Below are 25,907 nucleotides of genomic sequence, written 5' to 3' on the forward strand. Positions count from 1 at the left end.
GCGACTCTCTGCTACAATGCCCATTTAACATGTGTCACCACAGCTGATCCCCAATCCTCCATAGCTCACAAAGTGACCACACTTTTCTTTGAATTCATTCTCGGGATGTGGGTGTTGCTGGCAAGGCCGGTAATCTATGGTCCATCCCCAGTTGCCCTGAGGAGTTGGTGGGCCGCCTTCTTGAAACACTGCGTGTAGCAGTTTGATACAACTGAGAGTCAACTATGTTGGTGTGGGACTGGAGTCACGTATAGGCCCAGACCGGGTAAGGACGGCAGGTTTCCTTCCTTAAAAGACATTAGTGAACCAGTTGGGTTTTTACGACAACCTGACAGCTTCACGGTCACTTTTACTGATACCAGCTTTTTATTTAATTTCCAGATTTTTTTTAAACTGAATTCAAATTCTTAAAGTGCCTCATTGGGGTTTGAACTCATGTTCTCTGGATTATTAGTCCAGGCCTCTGGATTACCAGTAACATAACCACTACGCCACAGCACCCTGCGCTTTGCGGTAGAAATTACGGGATCGCAGAGCCCTGGTTAACTTTTTCCATTCGTAGTACCCAACTGAGATCAGCTAATTCTGCATAGACCAGGGCTTGAACCTGGGATCGTTTGCCTCCGTACTATACCAGTTGGTGCCTTTACCCATTAGCCCATCCAGGGACCTACGTTGATTTTTGTTTTTTTAATTGGAATATTGCCCAAAGAGTCCAGGTTCGGTGCTGGGCCTGTGCTGAACTAGTTAACCTTGGTTGTGGCTGCAGCAGGGATTCTGCAATTGGCCTCCGCGTCCTGACTCCTGATCGGTGGCCAGTGACTCCTGTGTGAGAATATGGGGTGAAGACAGGGTTGGGTCGTGAGTGTGACGCATTCCACAGTTGAATTGCCAGCTGGCATTCACACATGAAGAGCAGTGTGTTTTCTTTTTTAAAAGCAATAAACTGAATTGAATCCTATTTTAAAAGAAAAGCAATGGCTGTCTCAGTATAAACCTCCAGCAATTTCTAGTTACTTCTTTTAATACCGATTTTCAAATGTACTTTTCTCTGAACATCATCCTCTATATTCTGTGACTAAGGAGATAGTGGCAAAGGCCTGTGTTCCCTGTTTTTGCCTGATGCTGTGCAGCTCGCTTGTGAAGTAGCACCTGGTCTTTATTCAGTGTTTGTCCCTCCTTTAGTGTGACCCAAACAGACCAAACACAAGCCTGTGTCCTGCTGCTGACCATTGCACAGCTTCAAGTTGTAAGATACTATCTGCCCCAGGACACGTACAATGACCGGTGTGACAATGCGTTTACTTTCTTCCAGCGGGGGACTCCTGTGAGCAAGGGCTTCCCAAAAACCCTGCCCTGGGGCGTTACCAGGGTTTCCGTTTCCCACACTCCACGGAGATGATGCGGATTTTTCACAAAAAGTTTGGGTTGCATCAGTTTCGAACAAACCAGCTGGAAGCGATCAATGCAGCACTGATGGGCGAAGACTGCTTTATCTTGATGCCTACTGGTACGTAACCAAGACACCCTGGAGCAAATGTCTCAAATAATTTTCCTTTTATGACGCCTTGGGAAGTTTTCAATGTTAAAGGCACTAAATAAATGTGAGTTGTTGATTGTATTGTGCTTCTGATTTTGAATGACTAAAATCAGTATTTTTCTGTGTGGCAGACTCGCTCTCCCTCTTGCAGCGTGCATGTGTGTTTGTGAACGCTCGTCAGAAGGTCGTGAGTTTGAGTCCCAATCCAGAAACTTAAGCTCAAAATCCAGGCTGACACACTGAGGGAGTGCTGCACTGCCGGAGGTGCCATCTTTTGGATGAGACGTTAAACTGAGGACCCCGTCTGCCCTCTCGGGGAGGGGGTGGGGTGGAGAGCCATACCCGAGCAGGAGCTGATGTATTCAGCAGAGAAGGAGGGTGAAAGAAAGCCACATCACATCCTCAGAACATCCCAAAACGCTTCACAACCCATCAATTATGTTTGAAGAGTAGTTACTGTTGTTATGTTGCCACATGTGGCAGTCAATTTGCACTCGGCAAGATCCCACAAACCGCAAATGAGTTAAATGACCGGGGTATCTCTATTTTTAGTGGTGTTGGTTGAGGGGTGAATGTTGGCCAGGACGCTGGGAGCACTCCCTGTCCTCCTTCGATAGTATCGTAGAGGTGGGGGTAGAAATGTAGAAAAACCATCTGGTCTATTGGAGAAAACAATGATAAATATACGACCATACTGTTGCAGATTTTTCTCTTGCTATATTGCAGCTGGTTGGCCTGTGTTTCTCTGTTGTGATTCGTCCTGTCTGTTTCAGGTGGTGGCAAGAGTCTGTGTTACCAGCTGCCAGCCTGTCTCACCCCAGGAGTCACCGTTGTGATTTCCCCACTCAGGTCACTGATCCTGGATCAAGTGCAGAAACTGACCTTGTTTGATGTGAGTTTAAACAATATCTTGCCCACTGCAGCCATCAAAATGATGTTTCTCAGGAGTGTAGTAACGATATGACTACAGAATAAATGGGAGTCTTGCGATGCAACCATTTGCATGTGACGCTGGGATTGTTCTCCTTAGAGCAGGGAAGGTTAAGGGGAGATTTAATAGAGGCTCTCAAAATTATGAAGGGTTTTGATTGAGTAAATAGGGAGAAACTGTTTCTAGTTGCAGGTGGTCGATAACCAGGGGGCACAAATTTACGGTAATTGGCAAAAGAACCAGAGGGGAGATTAGAAATTTTTTTGCGCAGTGAGTTGTTCTGATCTGGAATGCGCTGCCTGAAAGGGCGGTGGAAGCAGATTCAATAATAACTTTCAAAAGGGAATTGGATAAATACTTGAAAAGGAAACGTTGCAGGGCTATGGAGAAAGAGCAGGGGGAGTGGGACTAATTGGATAGCTCTTTCAAAGAGCCGGCACAGGCACGATGGGCCGAATGGGGTCCTTCTATGCCGTATCATTCTATGATTTATATCATTGGGGGAAAGGTAGCAAACTGGAGCCTTACAGGACTGCTTGTGAGGGGAGATATATGTCTTCACTGACATCGATGGATGTGAAGAGACTAGGGGATTACATTATTTAATGTGCGTTACAGAAGTGAAGGGGAAGGGGCCCCCCTGACTTTAGTGCACTGACATGATTCACTCTTTGGTTGTAAGGCACGGATTTGTGTTCTATAATTCTCTGTTCGGCGAGTTCCTGGTCAAAGGTCAGTTCGTACGGTGGTGCTGGGTAGAGACTAGTTGCATCCCAGAAGGGAAGGGCCAGATTCAGAGGACGAGTGAGCCTGGGTTACTCTGAACAGCTGGGAAACTAGTCACCGGCCCAACCTCCTGGAACCCTGAGAGATGTGAACAGACCCAGTGAGCAGCAGGAATCGATCGAGAAACTTTTGTGGAGAAAGGGAGGTGGTGTAGACGGGTTTAAAATTTGTCTTTTATTTTCCTTTTACAGATCCCAGCTACCCACATGACCGGGAGCAAGACTGACTCGGAAGCTGCAAGTACCTATATGCAATTGTCCAAGAAAGATCCTGTTGTGAAGTTGCTTTACTGCACTCCTGAGAAGGTAAGCCTGAAATATTTTAATCAAATTAGTAAGCTGTCTCTCTCCCCGCCCCCCCCCTCACCCTTGTTTTTCTTGCTTATTAGAATGAAGTTATTCTCTTTCCCTCTGGTAGGGCTGAGATTATGGATTCTGGATGAGGGGCCCATGGCTATGAATCTGCTTCCCACTGACACACCCCTCCGTGCAGTTTTACATTGTGGTGCAGTAGGAATACATTCCTTTAGTGAACTTGGGACTGCTGGGAGGTGTCAGAATCTACTCGTCATCAGTAGGCGTGTGAACCTCCTTCGTTTTATTCTCCCTGATGTTACTCGGTGTATTGCCGTGTACTCCAGTGCTCCCCTTTATTGCACCGTGACCCTCCTATAAGACAAATGGAAGTTACTTGGCTGATTTATTTATAATGAAGGCTCCTCATTTTCAATTTCTTCCAAAAATTCCTGATTTTTATTTCTGCTATGGACCGTTTGTTTTTGAGTCTGGTTTTCTTTTTTTAGTGTTCCATTATTCGCTGGTTTTCTTTTAACGCGTCTTTCCCATTCGCCTTGCCGTGTTTGAACTGAAAATGCTACTCTGACTTCTCAAAAACCCAGTTCTTTCGGTTCTTGCCCTGTATTCCAGTTAAGTTGAGGAGTCCAAGCGTGATACTTTTACACACTCGCTAGTCGATCTGCTGCAGTGTCAGACACGGGGAGTCAAGACACTTGTAGTCTTTGGGTGAATTACGGTTAGAGAGTGTGGATTAATTGGACCAGGGTGCTCAGTCGTAATTCAGTCCCCATTTTAAAGTCGTGTATTCTGTCCTTATTTTAATATTTCCATTATAAATTCCCATTTCCACATTTATAGTGGAGGGGCTGCAGCACCTCTGCTGGAGGGAGAGTGATTACAGAGTGATGTTTACATAGGGAGTTTACATTATAAATTCCTATGTCCGCATTTATAATGGAAACAGTTCACTGGAAGTGCGTGCAGCCATAAGACTTTTAATTTTTTTTATAGATGTGGAGGAGACTCGAGATATGTTACATTTCTTCAACTGTTAATTTATTTTTTCCCTCTGGAATGTTTGGTTATATTTTCCTCTGATACTTACCTGTTTTGACAGGTTCAAAATAAACCCTGAATTTTTTTTCAGAAATAAAAAATGAAAACAATGCTAATTATATAATCAAAAGCAAAATACTGGAAATCTGAAATAAAAACCGAAAATGCTGGAAACAGTAGGTCAGGCAGCGTCTGTGGAGAGAGAAACGTAGAGTTAACGTTTCAGGTCAATGACCTTTCGTCAGATGCTGCCTGACCTGCTGAGTATTTCCAGCTTTTTCTCTTTTTATTGCTAATTATATAATAACTGAGCAAATCAATTATGATGTTTTATAGCTGCAGATGGTTACACCTGCGATTTAGTGTGTTTTTTAAAAAAAACAATGGGAGTGAGGAAAAGTAGGTCCATCTCAGAGGGGCATCACAAGTCATACCGTTACGCGTATTGTGTATGCAAGAGGTGTTGGAATTGTGTCCTGCAGTATAGTGCGCACTGTATTAAACACTGTTCCATAGTTTGTGGAAATTGTGGGTCTTTTTAAATACTAGTAACACTAGCAGCTTAGTAATTTCAACATGGTTGACTCTTAACTCAAGTGGCCCAGCCACTCGATTGTATCAAACTGCTACTGCAGCGGTTCAAGAAGGGGTCTCACCACCGTCACCACCTCCTCAGGGCTACTGGAGATCTCAGTGATGCCCACATCCCAAGAATTAATTTTAAGAAAAATTTCCCCGGGCGTAGTAACCTTGATTCTCCCATTCAATCCAGGTCAGCGCCAGTAACCGACTGATCTCCGCACTGGTAAATTTGTACCAGAGGAAGCTTCTGGCTCGTTTCATTATCGATGAGGCTCACTGTGTCAGCCAGGTAACTTGCTTCATTTTTACATTTCTATTTCTAGATTTCAGTTGTGGCTCAGTGGTAGCACTCTGAATCAGAAGATATTATGGTCAAGTCCCACTCCATTGGCGCTCCAGTGCTTTTCTGAGGGAGTGCTGCACCGTCGAAGGTGCCGTTTTTTGAATGAGACGTTAAACCAAGCTCCCGTCTGCCTTTTTAGGCGGATGGATAAGATCCCTGAGGAAACTTTGAAGAAGAGCAGGGGCGTTCTCCCCAGTGTCCTGGGCCAATATTTATTCCTCAACCAACATCACTTAAAAAAAAAACAGGATATCTGGTCATTATCACATTGCTGTTTGTGGGAACTTGCTGTGTGACTACATTTCATTGGCTGTAAAGCACTTTGGGATGTCATAGGAACAGGAGGAGGCCATTTAGCCCCTCGAGCCTGTTCCATCATTCGATGAGATCACGGCTGATCTGTGACCTAACTCCATGTACCTGCCGTAGCTCCATCTCCTTTTAATACTTCTGGTTAACAAAAATCTATCAATCTCAGATTTAAAATTAACAATTGAGCTAGCATCAATTGCTGTTTGCGGAAGTGTTATGAGGCCTTGAAAGGCGTTTTATAAATGCAAATCTGTTCTTTCTTTCTGTTCGTACAGATAAGGTTGGGTGTGGGAGCAGCAGGTGCTATAGGCGTGCTGGGATATGAACTTAAGGTCCTTTCTGCCCTATTTGTCACTGATATGAGTGTTTGGCCCTCCTTCCAGCCCATGCTCACTGTGTGGGATTGTCATAATCGAGCCTGATACTGTCCTCAATCAATGTCCACGCTTCCATATTCCAGGGAAAGGTCACTGAATGTTGATTAGGAGCAGGAATGCTGGCTGTTTTATTTTTGTTCTTCCCTCCCTACTCTAGGGGCACTGAAGCCAGTTGTAGCATCCCAGTTGAGAGCAGCTAACTCGACACAGACTGAGAATCGGACGCGGGACGGTCTGCTTCACTGGTAGTGGGTAGCTGCCTGTTGTTTTTCTAAAACTGACTCTCGTTCCGCAATCACCAGAGGAATATGTTTTGAGTGGGAGGGTGCACTCATCTGACAAACACCCTCAGGAATAGCAGAGAGCAATATCTTTTTCAATATTATACCTGCTGCTCAAAGCCATGATTCATCTTGTAAATTAGTACCAAATGAGTGTAGGCTGCAGTTTACGATGCAAATCACAGCTCCCAGTGGCTTGTACAAACAAAAGATATTCTCCTCGGAGATGCTTCCTATTAAGATCTCAGTGGTGGCAGCAGTTGAAGAGAATCCCGTCTTGCAAAATGTCTTTCTGTGCTGACTGCTCATATGATGAGGTTTGGTGGAACAGGGGTAGCAAAGATCTGGATCTTGTGGAAAAGATGAAGAGATTTATTGCCCTAGGGCAGGGGGAAGACCCTCTGTAGTTAATCTCTTGTTGGAAGGATCAGTTTGAACATCACTCCAGCTGAATGACTCAGCCAGCACCCTTTGCTCCTCTTAAGTCCAAATTACTACTCGACCCCATATTCTCTCTTCCCACCACAACCCCCCCCCTTCCCCTCGCCCTTCCCAACCCGCAAGCCATTTCTTCATCCATTATTCCCCCTGCTCTCTGAATTCCAATAGCACTTTGTTTTGCCACCTTTCTCCCTTCCTTTAAAATCGATCTCTTTGACAGTACGTTTAGTGTTTTCCCCCTTTTTAGTAAAGCATTCTGAGACCTTGCTGTCCATGAGCGATGCTTTATTAGTACATGTTGGCTGAGGTATCGCAGCCAGTTGTCCCCAAGTACCCTTATTTGGAACACCTCATGGGGATATCGAGGGGGCAGTAACGGAGTCTGTGGGCCGACTTCCTCCCGTCAGCTCCATGCGTTCGTGCCTCGTTTTGCAGCTGTCAGAAATTAACTGTTTCTATCTCTATTCAGTGGGGCCATGATTTCCGTCCTGATTACAAGAGATTGAATGAGCTTCGGCACAAGTTTCCTTCGATCCCGATGATGGCCCTAACAGCCACCGCCACACCTCGGGTCCAGAAAGATATCCTCAACCAGCTCAAGATGCTGAAGCCTCAAGTGTACGTAGCTTCATTTTAAGTTTTGTTTTGGGGGTGGCGGGGGGGGGGGTGGTGAGGAAGAAGAGTATTTGTTTAAATTAATAAACTTTATTACATACATTCATCGATCTGTATTTTGAAATGTGTTTTGTCACTTTTCAGTTGGAACACTTTTTTTTGTTAAAAAAATAAAGCCAATTATTTCCTGATGGTTTCTTCTAACTGTGGGGAGGAACCAGGGATTTAAAAGCAACTGCCAATCTATGGAAAAAAAAACCTCCCCAGCAATTAGATCTGTGGCCTTAGAAATACTCGAGTTACACACAGCAGAATAATACCATTGTGCATTACTCGGCATTATGCTCCTGTCTTTATAAACCCACGATCCTCTGACTAACTGAGAGCAATGCCACGGGAGCTCCGTAAGTTAAATATATGTTTTAAAAATTACAGGCGGACCTTTTATTTATAATCTTTTAGTTGGACACAAAAGTAAGTGCTGTGCCCTCTGCCCCAGGGTCGTGAGCACCATTCTTTGGTTCTTGATCAAAGTTTCATGTATATTTCTTCTTATTTTTCCTGTGCACATTTTTAAATAAAAGTTGTAAAGAAAGAAAAGCTTGCATTTATATAGCGCCTTTCACGACCTCAAGCGCTTTACAGCCAATGAAACATTTTTTGAAGTGTAGTCACTGTTGTAATGTAGGAAACGCTGCAGCCAATTTGCGCACAGCAAGGTCCCACAAACAGTAATAAGATAATGACCAGATAATCTGTTTTTAAGTGATGTTGATTGAAGGATAAATATTGGCCAGGACGCCGGGGAGAACTCCTCTGCTCTTCTTCGAATAGTGCTGTGGGATCTTTTACGTCCACCTGAGAGGGCAGGCAGGGCCTTGGTCTGACTGTACCTCCGACAGTGCAGCACTCCCTCAGTACTGCAAAGTGGATCCCAGAAGTGCCAGTCATTGGGTGTTACTGCTTGTAATGCCAATCATTGTATAATTACTGCATTGCACTAGGTGGTATCTGTGGGTATATTACATCATTTAAGTGCTGAGATACAGCAGCACATTCTTTATATAAAAGGTAATTTTTCTTCAAATGAGGTTTATAATTTCAACGTAGGTTATGTTTTTTTTTTCTCCTCTTAAGCGTCAGCCATGGCTCAGTGACAGCACTCGTGCCTCTAAATCAGAAGGTCGTGGGTCCAAGCCCCACTCCTGGCCTTGAGCACATAATCCTAGCTGACACTCCAGTGCAGTACTGAAGGAGTGTTCCACTGTTCCAGCACAGTCTTTCAGCACAGCAATTAAACCAAAGCCCTGTCTGCCCCCTCAGATGGACATAACAGATCCCAATGTACTGTTTGAACAATAGCAGGGGAGTTCTCCCCTGTGTCCTGGCCAATATTTATCCTTCAACCAACATCACTAAAACAAATTAAACTGTCATTTATCTTGATTGCTGTATGCAAATTAGCTACCACTTTTGCCTAAATAACAACTAAATTTCAAAAATAATTCTTGGCTCTTATATGCTTTGGGACCTCCTAAGGACATAAAAGGTGACTTATAAATGCAAGTTCTTTCTTTTCCCCCCTCCTCTTTAGTCTTCCTGCTCCACACTGTCTGACTATATCTCTGTATCTGGCTGGTAAGATATACCAAAGGATAACCAAGATGACTTAAACCTCCAATTTCCCCTCATTTCTATGCAGGAAGTGCCCTGCTGCTCTGCACTTCCCATGATGACCTAACTGAGGTTTGGGAAGTCAGCTGTGTGGGGAATTGCTCGATCTGCAGTATGCCTACGATCCTGCAGATTCTTTATGGGCCACTGAGACCTGGCTATCAGTTCTGTTGCATGGAGTTGTAGTACCGAGGCTTCATGTTGTATTTCTGCAGGTTCACCATGAGCTTCAATAGACACAACCTGAAGTACGAGGTCCTGCTGAAAAAGCCCAAGAAGATCGCTGAAGACTGCACCGAATGGATCAAAAAGACCTATCCACGTAAGTGTCGATCAGGTGCTGTGCTCAGGTGCTTTACAGATGCAGCATGCCTGTGGCTGGCTGTACAGAATTGATCATTTAGAACAGCATCTCCTTCTGTACAGAACCCAATGACTTTTGACAGCTTAATCTTCTTCTTTAATATATTATTAATCATCTTTTGTGTAGTTAGAGCTAAATATTTACATCCGCTACATGACTCACTGATGGTATTTTGGGCTGAGATAGCCCTGTGAATGTAATAATAGTCACATCTCGAGAGAGGGCAGTGGTAACTTTTATAAAATAACTGGGAGTGTGCCAACCTTTATGCATGTAACGATCTACATGAACAATATCGTGACCTCTTATCTTTTGCATCAATCTAATTGTTAATATTTAAATTATTAACTAGTTATTCACCAGTTTGCTGTTTGTAGAATATGGCTGTATGCAAAATAGCTGCCATATTTTGTTGACCGAATCAGTGACTGCACTTCAAAGTAATTCCTTCTGTGTAAAGTTTGTTCTCGCTCTCATAATATTGAACCTTGATGCTTATATACACAGAAATATGTTACTCTGCTTTGATCATTGAAATGATGATCAGTAGCAATGCAGTGTGAGTCACACGGCACCTGCTGTTTGGGAAACTACCACCCAACTTCATTCTGATTGCACTCTTGTGAGTAAATGCATTTTATTGAATTGCATTGGATGTGTTTTCTGTCGGTAACACACTGATAAACTGAGTGAATTTCCCACTGCTGATACACACCAACTATTTGTATTATCCTGTGTATTTCTCTATCTTTGTTACCCAAGTGTCAACAAATGAATTTAGGTACATTTTCCAAAATATATTGAATGACCTATATCAACCTCTTTTAATTAACCTGTGCTCAGCTTGTACTTGTGGTGAATATTCCCACCCCCTGCAAGTAGAAGACGTGGTAGATTATCTAACTGGAGAGACGCTGCTAACATCTCCCTCTCGCTCCTGGACAGGAGACAAGGAAAAGTTTACTATCTAAAAGGCTTTCCTTTTTCTCTGACAACCTCTGTAGCCTCTCTATTTATTGATACTACCACAATTGGTGCTTGTATGTATTTATATTGCACATCAGCACCTCTCAAATGTCGCAAAACACTTCACATACAGTGAGTTGCTTTGAAGCACAGTCACTGTTGTTATGTAGGCAAAACATGGCCATTCTGCTCTTTTTCCCCACCCCCCTTCCCCGTGTATTTGCAGTGCATCGAAATCAATATCCAACGTGCAATCACCTCTAACTCATCCTCAGAATCATAAAAGTGTGGAACTCCTTATTCAATCTTTATTTCCTCAATTACCAGGCTTTTAAAATCCAAGTTTGGTGTCACTTAGGGCCGCCAACTCTGGATGGACGTATTCCTGGAGGTTTCATCACATGACATCCTGCCTCCGACTGCCCCGTCCCCACACACTCACCATTGGTCGTCCAACACGTCCATCCTCGTGGCGCACTGCCTTCCTACACCAATCGGAAAAGGAATAGATGTTTTGTCACCTGATTGGATGATTCTTGATTCTGCCAAACGGCCTTTTTTCCCCCATCTCCAATCTTTTTACAACTAATAATTGAAAGTGTTCAAAGAAAATGGGGGGGATAAAAAGCAGTGCCCTGGAGATTAATCTTCAATTCCTGGAGGGCAACCCTAGTGTCACCTAATGGTTAGTTCCTGATCTATTGTGTCTCTCTTACTCCCTTCAACCTGGATTTGTGCTCGGTACTATGGGACTTGATCCTTTGATTCCGTTTCTCTGTTTGTTTTTTCTTTTTTTTAAATAAAAAAGCAATCTTGTGCTGCACCAACTCCCTTGTTTTGCGTCATTAACAGACGACTCTGGAATTATTTACTGTCTGTCTCGGCGTGAATGCGACATGATGGCTGGAACGCTGAAGAGGAACGGGATAGCGGGGCTGGCTTACCACGCTGGTCTGCAGGACACCGACCGGGATCTGGTGCAAAACAAGTGGATTAACCAAGACGGCTGCCAGGTAAGAAGCCCTAAAAAGCTGGGCACGGTTGTCTTCCCCCGATCGGTGGGTTTGGTTGTACGTCTGTCTGGTGTTTGCATTACTTTTAGTGTCTGGCTAAAGAGCAATCTACGGCCTGCTCTCTCGGCCAGTGATGGTACTTCAACAAGGAGAAAGGCAAGAAATGAAGGAAAATGACTAGTTTATTGTATTTTGGTAAAGTGCTTTCAGCACAGAATCATACAGCATAAGGAAGCCATTCAGCCCATTGAGCCTGTTCCGGCTCTTTGAAAAAGCTATCCAATTAGTCCCACTCCCCCTGCTCTTTCCCCATAGCCCTGCAAATTTTTCCCCTTCAAATATTTATCCAATTCCCTTTTGAGAGTTACAATTGAATCTGCTTCCTCCACCCTTTCAGGCAGCGCATTCCAGATCATAACAACTCGCTACGTAATAAAATGTTCGCCTCATCTCCCCTCTGGTTCTTTTGCCAATTACCTTAAATCTGTATCCTCTGGTTACTGACCCTCCTGCCAGTGGAAACAGTTTCTCCCTATCTACTCTATCAAAACCCCTCCTAATTTTGAACACCTCGATTAAATCTCCCCATAACCTTCTCTACCCTAAGGAGAACAATCCCAGCTTCTCCAGTCTCTCCACATAACTGAAGTCCCTCATCCCTGGTATCATTCTGGTAAATCTAGATTGCCAGTTTTTAAATTATTATTTTAAGAAACAAATTAATATTATGCAATAGAATTTTATTGCAGAGGCGAAGTAAATACCTGTACAAACTGGTGTAAAAATTGCCCCCTGCTGTTTTACGGTTGGTAATTTAGCAAAAAAAACCTGCAAATAAGCCTATAATATATAAAATGGAAGTGACCATCTTGTGGTGCATGGGGGCTGGTTGAAGGGTGTCAGAATGAGCGACCCCTCCAGTTATGGGCTCACCTTTGGCCTCTGTGTTCCCGCCAGGTGATTTGTGCCACCATTGCCTTTGGTATGGGGATCGATAAGCCAGACGTGCGCTACGTGATCCATGCCACGTTACCCAAGTCCATGGAAGGATACTACCAGGAGTCGGGCCGGGCGGGGAGAGACGGGGAAACGTCCCATTGTGTCCTTTTCTACAGTTACAGTGACGTCACCAGGATCAGGCGCATTATCCAAAGTGAGTGAGCAATCGGCGCCAACGGTGCCTGATAGGTTTGTGGAACAAAAACGTGTTTTTCTAGTCAGCGCAAATCAGGCTTGGTCATGATGCCTGCCACAGTTGAATAGTCCAGCGTTGTCAGGAAATTAGTTACAGTGGGGGAAAAATGTCTCTGAGAATCTCCGTTCACTGTAATAAATTGTGCCTTTATATTGTGATTGTGACTAAATTCTATCCACGAGTCTCCCAATGTGAGCTGGTGATTGACAGTAGTGCCACGTTGTCTTTCCCCCCCCCCAATGGCCTAGTGCTTCAAGGCCTGGTGTAGCACTGAGTCTCACAGACCTGAGGGTCCAGGTTCGAATCTCGCTTCGTGCGGACTTGGCCGATCTCAGCTGGGACATGAGTTGGAGGTTGGAGTGCTCCGATTAGCTACTAGATCCCCGGGGCGAAGCTGGGGAAAGTATCAGCCGGGGTTCTTGCTCCTATATGTTATCCAATTAAAATGCGCGTGTGTGTCAGAGTTGGGTGAGAATAGCATCGGGCTCGGCCGTGGCACCTGCCACAGTCGAATAGTCCAGCAACACTTGCACAATAGCCACAGTATAGTCACTGTGCTCCAGGGAGAGGAAGGAAGAACACTGGAGGAGGAGGGAGAGGGGAATTTATAAACACAAACCGGTCACACTGAGACGTTGCTTTCAATCTGGTGTTTAAACAGTGACATTTGCGTTCTGCAGTGGAGAAGGACGGGAACCAGTTCACCAAGCAGACCCACTTCAACAACCTGTACAACATGGTCCATTACTGTGAGAACGTGGTGGAATGCCGCAGGACTCAGCTGCTGGCCTACTTTGGAGAAAATGGCTTCAACCCCCAGTTTTGCAAAGAACACCCAGAAGTGACCTGTGACAACTGCATCAGGAAGAAAGTAAGTTCGGCTGAAATGCTAGTTACTGTTACTAGTACTGAAATGCTAGTTACTGTTACTAGTACTGAAAGGCTAGTTACTAGTACTGAAAGGCTAGTTACTGTTACTAGTACTGAAAGGCTAGTTACTGTTGCCGTGCATTACAAACCAGTAATTTAACATCTGTTCTGTTGAAGCCATAAGACATGCAAGGAACGTTCCTGCCATTTTAGGAATGGATGTGCACGTATGATGTTAATTGCAGCCAGTTTATGAATGGCTGCCTATCTGCAGCATCAGACTATTACTTTGAGATTGTGAGTAAATATTGGTGGTTTGCTGTATAGTGTAGAGCAGTCTTCCGCACTAACTCTTTATTGAGGGCCAAAGTTTTAAGCAGCGTGTGCGTTGAAGGTCGTTCTCAGTAATGCTCCAACGTCCTGTGCCACGGAGCCGTGTGGTGGAAGTGGGTGCTCACTTTGGATGCTGGAATTGTGCATGTGTGCGCGCGCTTGCCTTTGCCACAAATTGCCATGGTGGGATTTGAACTCTCCACCTCTGGTTTGCAAGTCCAGTACCATAACCACCACATTCCCATACCTTAATATAATCTGTTTGAAGAATTACAGGACCAGGAATGTCACAGATGAAGTGAAGAACATCGTGAGATTTGCTCAGGAGCACTGCGCTAGTGTCAATGGAAGAAAATACAGTGCAGGACAGCCGTCCAGCAGGCTCACCTTGAACATGATGGTCGATATCTTCCTGGGTGAGTGCAGATTATTTACAGGGACCTGTCTGCTTCCAGATTATTTGGGGAGGACAGGAAGGGGAAGGGATATCTGATCTCCAAATGACAAACTAGGGTCGCACCATATACAGTTTTGTGATGTGTTGTTAATTAGTTTCCTTACACCTTTGGCTCAAGGTAGTTTCATGCTTTCCTTTTTTGATTTCTCTTCCTTTTGCCTGCTCGTTCTCATTCATTCTCTCACTCAAATTGTAGTTGTAGTTTTGCTGCTTTAAGCTATCAAATGGAGAATCCTGAAGTGAAATAGCAAAGATTAGAATCATAGAATCTTACAGCACAGAATGAGGCCTTTCGGCCCGTCTTGCCTGTGCCAGCTCTTTGAAAGAGCTGTCCAATTTAGCCCCACTCCCCAGCTTTTTCCCCATGACCCTGTAAATCAGTCCTCTTCAAGTACGTTCCGATTGCCTTTTGAAAGTTCCTATGAAATCTGATTCCACCACCCTTTCAGGCAGTGCGTTCCAGATCTTAACCCTCTGTGAGAAAAAATTTCCCCTCATTTCCCCTCTCGTTCTTTTGCCAATTATTTTAAATCTTTGACCGCTGGTTACTGACCCACTTGCCAGTGGAAACAGTCTGTTCTATCAAAACCCCTCATTATTTTGAATACCTCTATTAGGGCTCCCTTTAACCTTCTCTGCTCTGAGGAGAACAATCTCAGCTCCTTCGATCACTCCTCATATCTGAAGTTCCTGGTATCCTGGTAAACCTCCTCTGCACCCTCTCCAAGGCCTTGACATCCTTCCTAAAGTTTAGTGCCCAGAATTGTACACATTACTCCAGCTGAGGCCTAACCAGTGATTTGTAAAGGTTTAGCATGACTTCCTTGTTTTTGTATTCATTGCCCCTATTTACAAAGCCAAGTATCCCATACACTTTCTTAATCGCCTTATCAACTTGCCCTGCCACCTTCAAAGATTTGTGAATATGCACCCCCAGGTCCCTCTACTCTTGCACCCCCCTCAAAATAGTACCATTTAGATTATATTGCGTCTCCATGTTGTTCCTCCAAAATTGCATCACTTCACACTTATCCGCATTCAATTTCATCTGCCATTTCACCAGTCTGTCTGTCCTCCTGAAGTCTGCTACTATCCTCCTCACTACTTACTACGTTGCCAAGTTTTGTATCATCTGCTAACTTTGAAACTGTACTCCCTATACCCAAGTCCAAGTTATTTATGTATAACAAGAAAAGCAATGGTCCTAATTTCGACCCTGGGGGACCCCACTGCATACTTCCCTCCAGTCAGAAAAACATCTGTTCACCGCTACTTTTCTGCCTCCTATCCCTCAGCCGATTATTTACCCAAGTTACCTCCATCCCTTTAATCCCATGTGGTCCTATTTGCGGAATAAGTCTGTTATGTGGTACTTTATCAAATGCCTTTTGAAAGTCCATATATACAACATCTACTGCACTACCCTCATCAAAGAACTCAAACAGGTTAGTCAGACACGATTTGCCTTTAACAAATCCACGCTGGCTGTCCCTTATTAATCCATGCTTCTCTAAGTGAGAATTAATTTTGTCCTTGACCATGGTCTTTAGTAGTTTTCCCACCACTGACGTTAGACTGACTGGCCTGTAGATGCTAGGTTTATCCCTCTCCCCTTTTTTGAATAGGGGTGTAACATTTGCAATCCTCCAGTCCTCTGGCACCACTCCCATATCTAAGGAGGATTGAAAGATTGTGGCCAGAGCTTCTGCTATCTCCACCCTTGTTTCCCTCAGCAACCTAGGATGCATCCCATCTCTACTGGGTGACTTGTTAACTTTGAATGATGCCAACCTATATAGCACCTCTTTCTATCTATTTTTATCCTATCCAATATCTCTACTCCCCCCTCCTCCTCTGTGACATTAACTTCATCCTCTTCTTTCATGAAGACAGATGCAAAGTCCTCATTCAGTACCTCAGTCCTGCCCTCTGCCTTCACAGATTTCCTTCTTTGTCCCTAATCGGCCCCACCATTCCTTTAACTCTCCTTTTACACTTTATAAAAGATTTTCAGGTCCCCTTTTGTGTTACCTGCTAATCTTTTCTTGTAGTCTCTCTTTGCCCCTCTTATATCCTTTTTCAATTTCCCCCCTGTGCTCTCTGTATTCTGTACCAGACATTTGTCATAAACCTCCCTTTTCTGTTTTATGTTAACCTCTATTTCCTTTGTCATCCAGGGAGCTCCAGCTTTGGATGCCCCGTCTTTACTCCTAATGCGAATGTGCGTGGTTTGTACCCGAACTATCTCCACTTTGAAGGCCTGCCATTGCTCAATTACTGTTCTTTTTTTTGGCCAGTCTTTGTTTCCAGTCCACCTGTGCTCAATCCCTTCTCAAATCACTGAAATTGACTCTCTCTTCCAGTTGGGTATTTTCACCATTGATTTTTCTTTGTCTCTTCCCGTGACTACTTTAAACCTAATTATATTATGATCACTATTACCCAGATGCTCTCCCACTGAAACACACTCCACTTGCCCTACTTCATTCCCCAGAACTAGATCCAGCACTGCTTCCTTCCTCGTTGGGCTAGAAACATACTGATTAAGAAGGTTCTCCTGTACACATTTTAGGGATTCCTCACCCTCCTTGCTCTTTACACTATTTCCCCCGCAGCCTATATACCACTGATGACCCCGACTATTACTGCCCTATTATTTTTACATTTCTCTGAAATTTGCCTACAGATTTGCTCCTCTATCTCCTTCTCACTATTTGGAGGTCTATAGTAAATACCCAGCAATGTAACGGCTCCTTTTCTGTTCCTTAACTCTAACCAGACAGATTCAGTCTTTGAACCCTCTAGTATATCGTCCCTCTGTAGAACTGTAATATTTTCCTTGATCAATACTGCCACTCCGCTCTCCTTTCTTTTTTCCTTGCCTCCTGAATACATTGTAGCCAGAATGTTTCGTTCCCATTCCTGCCCATGTTTAAGACAGGTCTCCATTATAGCCGTTATATCATAACTCCATGTGGCAATTTTTGCCTGCAGCTCATCAATGTTATTTGTAACACTCCTCGCATTAACACACGTGCATTCCGACACCAGGCCAGTCTGCTTTGCTTTTTTCCTTCATTTAATTCCTGCTCTTTCTACACTATTCTTTATTCTGTTGCTATTTGTCCCTGCAAGTTTTCTGTGCACCTTGTCTTTCCTCTCCGCTACCTTGGTTCCCCTCCCCCACTGCACTAGTTAACCTCCCGGCGAGGCCATTGGTCCCAGCCCTGTTCAGGTGCAATCCATCCGGCTTGTACAGATGAAGGGGGAGAAAATATTAACCTTTGAACCCACTTATCAAAAAGTCAGAGGGTTGTAGTTCTGAATTTGATGGGCACTTGTACGCAGTCCCTTTTGTTGCCTCCTGTGTGCAGCGTTTCAAGATCCTTTGAGAGATGTGATCAGGTGCCAGTCCACTTTCTAAGGTTCTGTGGGTATTTGAACTGAGTTTATTCTCTGGCGCACACCTAATAAGCCCAAAGCTATTTGAACTTCCCGAACAGGTTGTAAAAATGCCAGGATCCAATCTGGTATATTCGGATCAGGGGCTGCCTATTCCCGTCACAACGTAGAACGACTCTTTCGACGGTTGGTGCTGGACAGAATTCTGAGCGAGGATTTGTACATCACGGCCAATGACCAAGCAGTCGCTTATGTAACTGCTGGAGAGAAAGCACAGCAGCTTCTGATGGGGTCCCTTCAGGTGCGTTCATTTTGCCTGATCTCCTGCGTTGATATTTGTGTTCTTGCTCGTGGTTGGTCGCTATTTTTTTTTTCTTTTTCACATTCTCTCCTTCCCTTCTGTTCTTCCGCTCCCCCGTCCACCCCAAAAACATCGTCTGAACTTTATTTTATCTGAACTTTTGTAAACAGCTGCCCAAATCCGACAGCAATTGCTTTTATTTAGAATTATAGAATCATACAGCACAAAAGGAGGTTATTCGGCCCATCGTGCCTGTGCCGGCTTTTTGAAAGAGCTATCTAATTAGTCCCACTTCCCTGCTCTTTCCCCATAGCCCTGCAATTTTTTCCCCTTCAAGTTCATATCCAATTCCCTTTTGAAAGTTACTTTCTAATCTGATTCCACCATATTTTTTCTGTTTTTTTTGCCTCTCCCAGGAGAATGGAACGCCAAGCAGCCATTCTGCCCCACACTCAGCAATGGGTGAGAGTGGGGGGAGGTCGGGAGAGGGAAGAAGTGTTCAGCCATGATGGTCCAGCCATCATGGTGTGTGGGGCAGACTTGATGGACCAGCTGGTCTTTTCTTGCCCGTCAGTGTCTGCTCGGCAGCGCACTTGACTCTAGACCAGACAGTTAAGGGTTTGAGTGCCGTGACAGGACTTGGTGCACAACCTGAGTTGACATTGTCTGAGGTGCAGTCCCTCCGGGTGAGGTGTTAAAAGTGAGTCCGTTGGTTTAGATGACAGTCTCGTGGCACCATTTAAAGAACTAGGAGCTCTCCTGAGCACCGTTCGTCCCACAACCAATAATCTTCCCTCGATCTACTCAAACTACCAAAAAACAACAGATTAACTGGAAATCGTCCATTGCTGATTGTGGCACAGAATGGCTGCTCGGTCTCCCTATTGTGTTCCAAAAAGTAATTTGTTGTTTGAAGGGATTTAAGATGTCTTGATATGATGAGGCGCTGTATAAATGTGAGTGTTTTTGACCCAAGGTGGAATTTCAGGAGACTGATAATGCCAGCAGCATCAGGAAGCAGAAGAACTCTGTGACAAAGAATGTTTCCAAACGGGAGGAGATGATTAAGAAGTGTCTTACCGAGCTGACTGAACTCTGCAAGCGCCTTGGCAAAGTCTATGGTGTCCATTACTTCAACATTTTTAACACTGCCACCATCAAAAGAATTGCAGGTATTTTTGAAAAAGGAAAGATAGATATGGGAGCAGGATGTCTGACTCCTTAAAAAGAAGAACCTTGGGTTTCTCTGATCACAGTATCGTTAACTTAGACCAGGATTTTTGCCTTGCTGCCGTCTGGAAATACGTTCTGCCTGTTAGTCACTCGTTGTGTAAGAACTTCCTGATAAGGGTTCTGATGAAAGAAAAAGAAAGACTATCTTGGGACGTCCCAAAGTAGTTTATGAAGTGTATTCACTGTTATAATGTTAGAAATGCGGCAGCCAATTTGCACACAGCAAGATCCCACAGACAGAAATGTGATAATGACCAGGTATTCTGTTGTTTGAGGGATAAATATTGGCCAGGACATCTGGGAGAATTCCCCCTGTTCTTCGAATAATGCCGTGGGATCTTTTACGTCCAGCTGAGAGGGCAGACGGGCCTTGGTTTAAAGTCTCATCTGAAAGACGGCACCTCCCTCAGTACTGCACTGAAGTGTCAGCATAGACTTTGTCTCTGGAGTGGGACTTGAACTCACAACCTCCTGACTCAGAGATGAGAGTGCCACCCACTGAGTGCCACTTTGAATTTTGGCTGTAGGATTTCATTAAAATTTCAGGGGCTGTGCTTAACGAAGTTCTGAGCAATTACTTTATTGTCGAGCTCCCTCACAGAACAGCAGCTGAACTTCCTGTGAACCTGTTTGCTTTTACAAAAAAAAAGGCAAAATGAAACCTGCAATAAAAACAAAGCAAAACTTGGGGCAAAACAATTAATATTCACATGAATTGAGAATATGGGATCCAGAACACTCGGCTCAGCTCTGATGTCCCGATTGTCATTCAAAGGATGTTAATGAGGTAAATGTGTTTTCTGCAGAGACGCTGTCATCAGAACCTGAGGTCCTTCTGCAGATTGACGGAGTCACCGAAGACAAGCTGGATAAATACGGAGGTGAACTCATCGACGTTCTCCAAAAGTATTCTGAATGGCAGCTGCCAGGTAATGGAAGACCCTCCCGCTTGTCGTCTATAAAGAATCTTTAGCACAGACCCCGGAGGTGGATGCTTTTCAACTTCTCTGCCAGGGATGCTCCTGCTCAAGGCGCTGACTTGTGCTGGGATCCAGTTCCACAGGTGCGACCAGCCCGGCCGTACTTTGCCCAAGTAACCGTTTCTCACATGTCGAGCCTCGATCCTGTGTTATCAGGTCTTTCGAAGAGTGGGGCGGGACGAGCCCAATCCTGTTCTCATTCAACTCCCTTTCCAGCAGGAGTCACAACAACAACTTGCATTTATATAGCGCCTTTAATGCAGTAAAAGGTCCCAAGGCACTATTATCAGACAAAAATTGACGCTGAGCCACATAGAGATATTAGGACAGGTGACCAAAAGCTTGGCCAAAGAGGTAGGTTTTAAGGAGCGATTTAAAGAAGAGGGGGATGGCGAGGTTTAGGGAGGGAATTCCAGAACTTAGGGCCTAGGCAGCTGAAGGCACGGCCACCAATGGTGGAGCGATGAAAATCGGGGATGTGCAAGAGGCCAGAATTGGAGGAGCGCAGAGATCTCGGAGGGTTGTAGGACTGGAGGAGGTTACAGAGATAGGGAGGAGGGAATTGAACACAAGGATGAGAATTTTAAAATCGAGGTGTTGCCGGATACTGATCAGGAATGGGAACCCTGGCTGATTTCTTTCCCCCCTCCCTTCCTTCCCCTACCCAGGGTCATTGAGGCTGTTTGTAGGAACCCAAATTCTGTCCCGGCTGGGAACAGATTGGGGGTTGAACTTGGGACCTCCTGTTCTGAAGTATGTTTAAAAGATATTGATGGTGAAATTCACCCTTTGTAAACTTCATTCCCTCTCACACTTCACAATGTCGCCTTGTGCGATAACAGAGGAGGAAGTGGTTGAAGACAATGCTTCCAACAGCTGGATAGACTGCAGAAGACCCCAGGACGAGGAGGAGCAGTATGGGGAAACCTCGGAGTACTTCAGCAGAAATAAAAGTGCAAGCACGAGAAAGCGGAAAAAAGGGCCGTATTTCAAAAGGGCAAAAAAAAGGAAAACTGGATACAACAACCAGCAGACTTCAAAAAGGTAAGTGACCTCGTCTAGAAGATCATGTACTCTCAGTCCACAGTGTGGCTTCATTATAAATAAATGATGGTGCTTTATCACCTCAGTGTCTGACATACTATGATCAATTTTGAAGTACATCTGGCGGGGGGGGGGGGTTTGCATTTTCTGTGTTTGTGCAGAAATGTCAGCCCCCAATCACATGCAGCCCATTCACGCATGTGTCCAAACTCGACTCCCAGAGATTGTACAACCCTCCTCCTGACCATTCTTTCTCACTGCCTCAAAACTGGAATTTCTGCAGGTTTTAAAAACCTAAGCTTGGTATCATTTATTTCCTCTTCCCTCCTACTTTTTCCAACCTTGTCCTGAGCTAGTGATCTTGGGCCATTCACCTTAAGTTTCTAAATTTAAAAAAAACCCCACAATTCCTACTTGTTAGAACAGTCCAGTTACCAAAGCTTGATGTCTTTTAAGCATACGCCATAGTTGTTGATTAAGGAGTTTTAAAAGTTGAGAGAATATCTAGTTAAGGGTGAGATTTAAGTTTATATATGTAGGTACAAATCATGTACTGTGTGAGGCACAGTGCCTCTAATCGTTTTTGGATTTGAGAATCTAGTCTGTGTAATAAAGCTAGTTAGGATTAAATAACGTACGTTATATTAAATTGATCTCTTCAAGGATTTGCTGGTTTTCTTTTGGTGGGGTGGGGTAAGGAAATTTCCTCCAAGTTTAACCTCTCTTTATTTGCCAAGTTCGGGAGTGTCTAGGAGACAGGCCCGGTCTGTTTTGAGGTGCTGAATGCCTTCCCTTTGTGCTCTCCTTAAACCAGTGAAGTAGCAGGAACAAGGCGTGTTTTACAAAACAAATGTTAGGATCACAGTCACATTTTCCTCTTCCCTCTCCCCAGGATTGAGGTGCTGAGGATGATTGTAGCATCTCTCCTGCTGCTGGCTGACCAGGGATCAAACCTGGGATCTTGGCCTCTGTGATTCTGTCGCACATCAATCCGTACATTACCAAATCAGCCATTGGAGGGAGCCATTTCACAACATTTTGTCGTGGGAACAGATTTATAAAAGTGTCACCTTACAGGAAGAAAAGATTTGCATTTATACAGCACCTTATTACACCCTCAACATCCCAAAATGCTTCTCAACCAATTCGTTACTTTTCAAGTGTACTCAGTATTATGTAGCTGTGTGCTAATTTGCACGCAGCAAAGCCCCATAAACAGCAATTGAGGTGAATGACCAGTTAATCTGCAATTGGTTGTTGGTGGAATGTTTTCCAGGACACTGGGAGAATTCCCTGTTCCTCTTAGAAAGATGCCTTGGGACCTTTTCCGTCCACCTGAATGAGCAGATGGTGCATCAGTTTAACATTATCTGGAAGATGATGTATGTTACTTGTTAGTTACTCCGTTCTGGGGTAACCCTCCTCTGTATATATTTAACATGCTGTGTTAATATGGGTGTGTGTTTCTGGTGTGTGTAATATTAATTGTTCTTTTCTTTGTTTAACACAGCTCTAACACACAATTTTCAACAACTTCAAAACATTTCAGCCCTGGACCAGCCACAGGCAGCAGGAGACCAGGGGTGATGCCACTGCCTGTCCCCCGCAGCAACAACAACCAGCGACCCTTCCTCAAGCCTTCGTACTCGTTCAGCTGACCGTTGTTCTCAGGCTGCCTCTCTTTAAACTTCTGGAGGTGTGCAATTCTCGTGACGTCCCTGTGAAATAAGCAGATGGGTGTTCCCAGGGCCGGATTTAAAAAGAAAGTGAAATCCAAAGCATTTTTCAAAAAACAATTCAAGTTCTAGGACTGCCAAACTAGGAAGGGAATGATGCTGCTGATTTAAGCTGCCGTTCTCTGTTGAATCCAACCTACGTCAGCTGACTGAAGAGTCTCTGGCAGCATTGATGCAGTACTCCCTGGGAACACAAGCCAGTGTGAGACAGCTCCCTGGACGGGTCTTGCACCTTGGAACATTGCTGCGCTCTAATCTCTCGAGTTATACTGCTGCTTGCGTTGATTGGCACCCAAAGCTATTTTGCATCGACCCTATAATGACTGTGGAGGTGCAGCTTTAGACTTTGAAAAATCAATTACACTTGTAAGCTATGTTGTGTCTGAAGAATATTTGCTTTGTGGGACCATGGTGGAATTCTTGTACAGTAAAATATTTTTTTTCACTCACTAAATATTTGGTCCTCCATAAAGTTGCTTTATTTAACAGACCTGTTCTTTTAACCAGATGTGTGTAATTATAACGTTGGTTAAATTTAGCTGTCATCTCTGATAAGTTTGTTGCTAAATGTTTTTTTTAACACTGCACATAACAACTATTTCCGATGAAATATAGTTTACATAAGTTATATCCAAATTATATTTTAATTCTTGAAGCCTGGTTGTCATATTTAGAAATTGTATTTATGCTGCAAAACTCGATGGAATTTTTTTTTTTCTTACCTGCATTTTTGGATGTAATTATTTCCCCTGATCCCCATTCCTCATCCTGCTGAGTATTCGACACCTTCACCTGCTCCCAGGGTCTCTCACTCCATCCCTTGACCAAGTTAGCAGGAGAACCCAGAGACCCAGCTGAGATGTGGTGGTTGCAAGTGTCACAGGTTGTCGATCCCATTTTGCCCTCCCTCCCTCTCCACATCTTTTTCCCCCCACTCCCAGACAAGTCCAGTTGTAATCCTGTCTTTGATCTATCATTCTATACACTGCCAAGGTAGATTTTTTTTTTTCACCAATGTGATATACTCCCCAGTCCAGAAGGATTAGTTTTTTTTAAATGGTCCTACAAGTTTAAGATTTCCCTTCCCCCAATCCCAATTGGACTGTATTTAAAAAGTGCACGAGCTCTAGACCCAGTGACTTGTTGTGAAACTGGATTAAGCTTGTAACAGTGCTTACAGGTCCCAGAGTTTGACTTTATGTTGTGATGGTATCCATTACCTTGTATATCACTACACACCCTGCTAACAGGTATTCTGCTCATGCTCCTATACAGTGAAACCTGATGCATGCATCTTTAATGAGATCAAAATGTACACTGTGTCTCACCTATTCTGCATTTTATGAATGTGTCTTTTAGTGAGTTCAACTTTCAGAAATTCTAGATTATATTTACAGTAATTCCTTATAGAAAATACATGTTCCAACAAGGGATCAGTGAAATTTTACAAAGAATGCATGACTGAAAAAGAGTTTAGATATTTACTTGTATGTAAGGGTGAAATTAGTCCTTGCTTTGAATGCAAGAAAGACAAGCCTGTGATTAAACCTTGATGACCAGGACTTCACATAGAATGGAGTACGATCAAAGTGATTGAACAGTCTTTTAAATTAAACCTTCTGTTTAAATATCTAGTATTTTGTTTCTGGTTTTGAGCTTCTAAACAAAAGAAGGGAGTCTCTGGCATATGGAGGAGGGGGTGGGTGGGGGCAAACAGAGGGTTCTTGTTAAAACTGGCACTCTTCAGTGTCCTAAATACCATCATCCTTGCAGCAACCAAACATAACGATAATACTTGTAGAATGGGGTACACAGAGTGAGCTCTGAATTCAGTTGGGTCCCCCCCAAAAGCTCCAAAGGTTTGAGTTGGATGTGATGCGAATGTCCTTAAGATCAGTTTAATCTCTCACTTCCTATTTACTTACACAGCCTGAAACATTATAGAATTTTTTAAAAATTCGTTCTCGGGATGTGGGTGTCGCTAGCAAGGCTGCCAGTCATTTCCCATCCATAGTTGCCCTGAGAGGGTGGCGGTGGGCTGCCTTCTTGAACCAGTGCAAAAGGTTTTGAATTCTTCTTAAAAAGTGTATTTTTAAGATATCAAATATCACATTGAATTTAATAAATGCAAAAGAAATGACAGAACTTGCATTTATATAAGGCCTTTCATGACCTCCGGATTTTCCAAAGTGCTTTTTGAAGTGTAGTCACTGTTATAATGTAGGAAAGGTGGCAGCCAATTTTTGCAAAGCAAGATCCCACAAACAGCAATGAAATAATGACCAGATAACTTTTTTTGTGATGTTGGTTGATGTGGGACAGTTGTGTCCCCCATCTGAACTATCCATCTTATGTATTTTCTGATCCAGTGCAGGTAGGTTGAAAGACCATTAGTTCTAAACAACAGATCTTCTACATTACCCTTTTAAACAAGTTGATTTTAATTGAAAAACATACACAACATGCAGTTACATCCAGTTCAGAGGTGGGTTTCTCAGCATGATTGATATTTTGTGATGAAACTGCCCACTAAAATTAAAATGCCTACGAACATCTGTTCATCTCCCGAGTCCTGTTGGAGTGGGTCCCTACATGTAAGGGACACGACTGAAAGATTTGATTGAGTGGATGTACACGTTAACCGTGCAAGGCACCCCTTAACAACTCAGCTGTGTTCTGCTCTTTTTGTCCTGTACAGTGCAGAATATAGCCATTGAATCAAAACTATCATGGTCCACAATATATCCAAGGGTACGGTAGCATAGTGGTCATGTTACTG

General features: G+C 43.8%; 1 protein-coding gene across 2 annotated transcripts in view; it reads left to right on the plus strand.

The window, feature by feature from the left end:
• Nucleotides 1-24,756, plus strand: part of blm (BLM RecQ like helicase) — a 37,456-nt gene extending 12,700 nt beyond the window's left edge. For both annotated transcript variants that reach the window (XM_067971281.1, XM_067971282.1), the window contains exons 8-22: nucleotides 1,316-1,510; nucleotides 2,314-2,432; nucleotides 3,449-3,562; nucleotides 5,382-5,480; nucleotides 7,415-7,563; nucleotides 9,450-9,556; nucleotides 11,417-11,577; nucleotides 12,535-12,730; nucleotides 13,453-13,643; nucleotides 14,244-14,391; nucleotides 17,936-18,135; nucleotides 19,112-19,307; nucleotides 20,175-20,297; nucleotides 21,191-21,392; nucleotides 22,903-24,756. In XM_067971281.1, the coding sequence (XP_067827382.1) occupies nucleotides 1,316-1,510; nucleotides 2,314-2,432; nucleotides 3,449-3,562; nucleotides 5,382-5,480; nucleotides 7,415-7,563; nucleotides 9,450-9,556; nucleotides 11,417-11,577; nucleotides 12,535-12,730; nucleotides 13,453-13,643; nucleotides 14,244-14,391; nucleotides 17,936-18,135; nucleotides 19,112-19,307; nucleotides 20,175-20,297; nucleotides 21,191-21,392; nucleotides 22,903-23,050 (2,348 nt within the window). In that variant the 3' untranslated portion in view covers nucleotides 23,051-24,756. The remainder of the gene's footprint in view (nucleotides 1-1,315; nucleotides 1,511-2,313; nucleotides 2,433-3,448; nucleotides 3,563-5,381; nucleotides 5,481-7,414; nucleotides 7,564-9,449; nucleotides 9,557-11,416; nucleotides 11,578-12,534; nucleotides 12,731-13,452; nucleotides 13,644-14,243; nucleotides 14,392-17,935; nucleotides 18,136-19,111; nucleotides 19,308-20,174; nucleotides 20,298-21,190; nucleotides 21,393-22,902) is intronic.
• The last annotated feature ends 1,151 nt before the right edge of the window (nucleotides 24,757-25,907 follow it).

The sequence above is a fragment of the Heptranchias perlo genome, chromosome 34, assembly GCF_035084215.1.
Source record: "Heptranchias perlo isolate sHepPer1 chromosome 34, sHepPer1.hap1, whole genome shotgun sequence".
NCBI lineage: Eukaryota > Metazoa > Chordata > Chondrichthyes > Hexanchiformes > Hexanchidae > Heptranchias > Heptranchias perlo.